The sequence below is a fragment of the Octopus bimaculoides genome, chromosome 7 (genome assembly GCF_001194135.2).
Source record: "Octopus bimaculoides isolate UCB-OBI-ISO-001 chromosome 7, ASM119413v2, whole genome shotgun sequence".
In the NCBI taxonomy this organism is placed as follows: Eukaryota; Metazoa; Mollusca; class Cephalopoda; order Octopoda; family Octopodidae; genus Octopus; species Octopus bimaculoides.
In genome coordinates this window covers 2,991,130-2,997,840 of record NC_068987.1, presented here as the reverse complement: position 1 = coordinate 2,997,840, position 6,711 = coordinate 2,991,130, and the positions used below count along the sequence as shown (strand labels likewise).

Sequence of the window (6,711 nt, the reverse complement as noted above, 5' to 3'; positions counted from 1 at the left end):
GTTTTATCTTCACAACATAGATGGTCAGTCACTTAATGCTAGCAGGATGGGTTATTTCATTAATGTGCAATGTGCAATTGATAATAAGTTTGCTTGCCAGGTGATAGGTACCTGGTTCAAATCCTATCAGTTGTCTTGATTGTCTAACATTCTTCACATAAAGGTGGTGAGCTGGCAGTAACGTTAGCACGCCGGGCAAAATGCTTAGCGATATTTCACCTGTCTTTACATTCTGAGTTCAAATTCCGATGAGGTCGACTTTGCCTTTCATCCTTTCGGAGTTGATAAATTAAGTACCAGTTGCGTACTGGAGTCGATCTAATTGACTGGCCCGGTCCCAAAAAAATTCAGGCCTTGTGCCTAGAGTAGAAAAGAATATTCTTTACATAACTATCTGAGGAGTTAATTAGTTAATTAGAGTTAATTAGTTGATTAGAGTTAATTGGTTAATTAGAGTTACTTACTTCTAGTATACGACTATCAAAGGTATCTGCAAAGTCATAATGAAAATTCCAGACTTCAGCTTCAACCCAGGCATTGTCTGTATTTCTTGGATCATCAACGTAACCTTTGTAGAGCAGACAGGCTGAGAATCCTTGGTTATCTTGTTCTGTGCGAAGACTTGTTCTTGAACCAGACAACATTGGCAGCATTGTCTGACTGGTCGAGCGGGATGGACTGGACAGTGATGCTGAACTGCGGGGACAGTGAGTCGAAGTCGCAAACTGGGCATAAAACTGTAAAGAACAAAACGAAAACATTTAACAGGAACTTTCTTGTAATTTCACCGGCGCCACCAACACCTTCACAACTCTAAGGGCTCTCATTAACTGTTTAAACTGGCCGTTTTCGACCCAAATATTTTACCTGTTTTGTGTTCAATATGGTAAGATTTGACCTCTCACACCTATCTTACAATGTCATTCTCAAAGTAAACATTCACATCATCAAAATCTTGAAGCTATTAGATAATCCAGGATTAATCCAAAACAATGAATAAATAAGGATTACATGTGAGAGAGAAATCTGAATGCTGAAGGATTAACTGTCATATGTCCATGGCTTTTATCTTCTATCTTTCACTTGTTTTACTCATTAGACTGCGGCCATGCTGGGGCATCATCTTGAAGAATTATTAGTCAAATGAATCTACCTCAGTACAAAGAAGATGAGGACAAATATCCATCAAATGTAAATAATGTAAATAATGTACCAACTATGTTGGCCAGAAGGAGGAGACTGAGAAGCATTCATGCCTTTCTAAAGTGTTTAAACAAACTGAATTGGTTACAATTAAGAACTGAAAGCAAATCACAAACTTAATTCTAAAGTAATTGATCTTTTTCTCAAGATTAATTGATCTTTTTCTCAAGATTAATTGATCTTTTTCTCAAGATTAATTGATCTTTTTCTCAAGATTAATTGATCTTTTTCTCTAAAGGACATTTCATAAATAACAAAGGTTTTGGTGATACACGGTCACACAACAGAAGCATGAGAGATTAAATCAATTAACCCCAGTATCTAATTAATCCCACGTATTACGTTAAGCCCTGTATTTAGTTAATCTCAATATTTAATTAGAAATTATTTCAACGAAACATGGAGAGATGAAAGATAAATTTGATTTCAACGTGATTTGCAATTGTGGTTGTTTGTTAGAGTGAAGTAAGGGGAGGAGGAGGAAAGGTAAGTGCTATGACCAATTTCTTTTAAGGTCTTTGTGAATGGTGGGAGGAAGTTGTCTAGTGAGCAGGAACCAAGTTTGGGTGCCTGCAACCCTAAAGACAGCCAAGAATCAAATGGTAGTATTAAACTGTGAACCTATTATTTCTAGTCTGCCACGTCTGTTGGAGTCCTTCATCCTTTTATTCTCCACTAATAACAACAACAATAACACGTACCTGGATCATGTCGGTTTGGTCAAGTTCAGTTTTAGAATCAACATCGTGTTCATCAAATACAGATTTCATGAATGCTTCACACATCGTACTGTAAGGGGATGTCAAGCCATGGAGGGCATCCTGCATTTAATAAATAAAAATTAAATAAAATATTTGAGTGAAATTTAATAATAATTAGGTCTACTACATTACCATTGTTTGGTGGACCTTTCCAGTGAGCCTTTCTTGAACCCATTCCCACTACACTGCTTTATCTGACCCTTTCTATGGCTCTTTAAGGAATGTCTCTCTTTTGTCAGAGAATATTGGGGCAACAAATTTTCAGGGGAGGCTTGTCACTCAAGGAAAATAAAGGACCAACAATGTTGCTTATGCTTAGGGAGGCTGCTGCTCCATCAGCTTCTGCATAAACGTGTATCCGCTTCTGTATCCTCTTCCCCATCCAGTGACCCCAGACTGGTAGAACCAACCTCATCTAGTGACCCCAGATTGGTAGAACCAATCCCATCTAGTGACCCCAGATTGGTAAAACCAACCCCATCCAGTGACCTCAGACTGGTAGAACCAACCCCATCTAGTGACCCCAGACTGGTAGAACCAACCCCATCTAGTAACCCCAGATTGGTAGAACCAACCCCATCTAGTGACCTCTGGGTGTTAGAACCTGCCTCAAATACTTACCCCAGGTAAACAAAAGAGGTATTCATCTGCATCTTCTTTCCGCACAGCAATAAACTCCAAGACTCGTTTCCCATCGACATAGAGATAGTTGGTTGGCTGAAAATCTGTAGTATATTTGCGTCTCCATCTGGTCACAACACCTCGAATCACATGATTGGGACCCCAGCGCCATAATGAACCTTTACCTCGAATACCCGTGCGACCCATTGGATTTCTGAAATGGAAAAAGTTCTTTTCAGTAAATGTTTCTTTTTTTTTATGATACAATTTTACATGCCACTGGCACGGAAGCCAGACAGCTGCTCTGGCAATGATCACATTCGGATGGTGCTGTTAGTGCTCCACTGGCACAGGTGCCAGTCATTGAATATGGTTCAATTACGATTTCGATATATATATTATGTCATATGTAAACAAACATAATTTTGTTTTTGAAGTGTTGAAATGTATTGTAGAACAAGTAGAAAGATAAATTTTATTCAACACATAAATACTGAACTGTATATATATATATATATATATAAAGGATAAAATCCTTTTAAGAGCAGAAAAATTTGCCAGCAACCATTTATCTTTCTGTGTTTGTCCCCTCACCATTGCTTGTGTGTTTACGTCCCTGTAACTTAGTAATTCGGCAAAAGAGGCTGATAGAATAAGTACAAGTCTTACAAAGAGTAAGTCCTGGGGTCGTTTTGTTTCGACTAAAGACAGTGCTCCAGCATGGCCGCAGTCAAATGACTGAAACAGATAGAGGATCCAAGCAGAATCATTTCTGCACAGGACAAAATGCTGACAAAAACATTTTTTGGTTCTGAGTTCAAATCCTGTTCAGGTCGACATTGCCTGTCATCCTGTAGGGATTGACAGAATAAAGTACAAGTCAAGTACTGAGGTTGATGTGATAGACTCAGCTCTCCATATAAAATTGTTGGAATTGTACCAAAGTTAGAAAGAATTGTTTCAGAATTGTACTTATTTTAATGATGCCTTTCGAACAGTTACCCTTTCATGTAAAAGAATGCAACTTCACACATTCACACACACACACACACACACATGCACGACAGCTCTCCACAAAGTTTCACTCTGCCAATTCCATTAACCAAACATTAGTCAACACAAGAATACAATAAATGATACTTGTCCAAAGTACTTTGCAGAAGCTAAAACCATAAGTTTGTCAAGGGACCTTCTTCATCACACATCTATGCCTGTCCTGATACCCTGTCATCACTGGTATGCCTGCTCTGATACCCTGTCATCACTGGCTCAGGAACAAAATTTGCTTTGGGGGTGCAAACCCAGCCCCCATAATTTTTACAAATAAGGTCATGTTTTTTTATTTATTTATTTCTGTTTGTAAAAACTAACACTTCTTTCCTCTAAGCTTAGATTCGAAACCGAATCTAAGGATTCTTGCTCGTCTGAACCACCACAGACCGACAGGCACGAAGAAATTTTCTTTGTCCAGACAAAAAATGATAAATTATCTCCCTTTGACCAACGACCTCAGCCATGTCAGGCGAAGTTCAAATGGACAGGAGCTGACCTATTTAGACACAATCTCTCCTGCAGTATGTCTGTCCTTCTAGCTGCCGTGGCTGTTATAAATACCGTGGTCAGTAAAGGGGCAGGCAGAAAGAATCAGGACACGAGATAGCCTACTACTTTCCCAGATGAACGACGCACACACAGACACAAAACATATTCACTTCTACCACCACATCACATCCACAGAGGTACCCTGTTTTTATTCCTCTCAACTCGTAACAGTTGGCAACAAATTAATGGAGTGAAGAATTGTGCATATCAACAGCAAATGCAAGTCCCGTAAATAAATTGTTTAAACTATAAATCAATGTCATTCATTTGTTTACTTTGGTGCAGCTCTTGGCTACCCGGTGCACCCCTTGGCTTACAAGTTTTCAGTCAAACCGTCCAGCCCATACCAGCATGGAAAGCAGACATTAAATGTAAAGAAGAAGAAGAAGAAGAAGAAGAAGAAGAAGAATAAGAAGAAGAAGAAGAAGAAGAAGAAGGGTGCAAATTTTGATTTTGCACTCCACAAAAATTTTAGCAGGTGCAAGCACACTCTTTGCATCCCCTGTTCCTGGGCCCATGCCTGTCATGGTACCTGTTTACAGCTGTGTGAACTGAGCCAATGACATAATACAGATTTACAGTTTTTCCCTATCAGTAAGCCAACACTTTGTCGCTTCATCCAGTTGGATTTATTTCAGTTGGGGGTCACCAACCAGTTAAGTGACCCCAAACAAACTCCCATTCTCTGTAACCAAAAAGAGAAACCTCGACACTTACTGTGGAACTCCAGAAGGATCTAATTTGTATCGGACAGGCTGAGAATCTATCGTAATCCAAGATCTCCGGTCTACCTCTCGTGTAGCATTTCCTTGTCGATATGTAACCACTGCATTCCACATAGGTCGGAAATTAGGGAGTGCAGGTTGTTCAACTCTTTCTTCTTCTGGCATTTGGGCTCGAAGTTCTTCAAGGGCCCGTAACCTGCAATTAGAGGTAAATTTTGGCAGATGATTATGGCAGGAGATGAAAGAAAATCCTGATGGCTTTTGAAATAATAATTATGAAAATATAAATTAGAAAAATATATAAAATAAAAGAATAATCAATTTTTTTTGTAATGAGATTATATTGATTTGTTTCTGTTAAGATTAAGTAATAAACTTTATTGTGTAGGGAGGGTCATTACGCCAATAAAAATTAAAACAAACATGCACTGGTTCAATACTACTTCTTTATTTTATTGAATAAATTTACTCTTTAGTATCTCAAGATATTTTTATGTAATTTCGGTAAATATATCTCTGTTAAAATGAAATGTTAGTATTATTTTCATTTGCATAATTTAGATGACAATTTATTCACTGCACCCTATATATATATATATATATATATTAGCATGGAAAGCGGACGTTAAACGATGATATATATAAATATATATAAATATAAAAATGGAACAAAAACGCAATAGAGGGCATTAAAACGTTCAGACAGATAGACGACACAAAGGCAGACAAGAGAAACAACCATTAGAAGGAGAGGCAAAAAAGACGGGTCATTCTTGGCTTTCTTTCATCAGTCAAGTCCCAGAAGTCATGACCATTTTGGGCAATTACATTTGAGATGGTTTGGTCTAGTTGCCCCCCAAAAAGTCTAAGCTAAGAGCATTAGACCTCTTTGTAAGAAAGCTAACGAATGTGTAGGCAACAAAGACAAATAGACAAAAAAAAAATGGAGAACATGGTACACAATTATGAATACAAACAACAAGAAATAACAACAGGTGTCTTTCGACTGAGAACGAATCAACTTGAGCTGGTGTGTTTGAAGTGAAAGCCTAAAGGCAGGAACGTGAGATCAATACACACACCTTCCTGACAAGGAACCCTAGTTTTTATTCTATTCACAAGAGAACATCAGAAGCTATTGATCTACTCTTTGTGGCAACTATTTTACTGCCGTAAATCTTGGAATGTATGCATCTTTGTTAGAATATGGTCAGTGATAATGAGATGATCATGTGACCATCAACTCTAATCTGTTAGCTGTAACTATGTAAAACAACTAGAGAAGACATAAACAGACATGCAAGAGGACAGGAAACAGATATGCAGACATTTAACCTTTTAGTGTTTAAACCAGTTATATTTGGCTTAGATATTCTACCTGTTTTACGTTCAAACTGGCCAGATCTGGCCTCTTACACTTTGCCCTACAATGTCATACGAAAACTAAGCTACAAGACGTTCCATGATTAATTCAAAACAATGAGAATGAATAAGTATTACATTTGACAGAATAATACTAATGTTAAATGGTTAATGGTAAATGGTTAATGGTAAATGGTTAATGTTAAATGGTTAATCATTAAATAGACTGGGAAGAGTTTAGAGGGCAAAGTAAATATTTTCAATAGTAAAACTGTACTTACTCGAAGATATCTTCATCAACAAACACAATTTCATATTCCAGAAATTGGTCTTTTGGTTTGGTGTATGTTTTAGGATCATACACATCGTATATACTCTGTCAAAAGAGATATATTCAGTATATATTGTATATTATATATGTAATATATATATATATA

The 6,711-nt window shown here is 37.4% G+C and overlaps 1 protein-coding gene across 1 annotated transcript in view; it reads right to left on the bottom strand.

Annotated features, from left to right (window-relative positions):
* Positions 1-6,711, bottom strand: part of LOC106879935 (transient receptor potential cation channel subfamily M member 2) — an 89,908-nt gene that overhangs the window by 1,172 nt on the left and 82,025 nt on the right. Inside the window, exons 27-31 of the mRNA XM_052969110.1 lie at positions 6,556-6,650; positions 4,905-5,108; positions 2,586-2,799; positions 1,905-2,024; positions 465-737 (exon numbers count right to left, since the gene is read on the bottom strand). Of these exons, the coding sequence (XP_052825070.1) occupies positions 465-737; positions 1,905-2,024; positions 2,586-2,799; positions 4,905-5,108; positions 6,556-6,650 (906 nt within the window). The remainder of the gene's footprint in view (positions 1-464; positions 738-1,904; positions 2,025-2,585; positions 2,800-4,904; positions 5,109-6,555; positions 6,651-6,711) is intronic.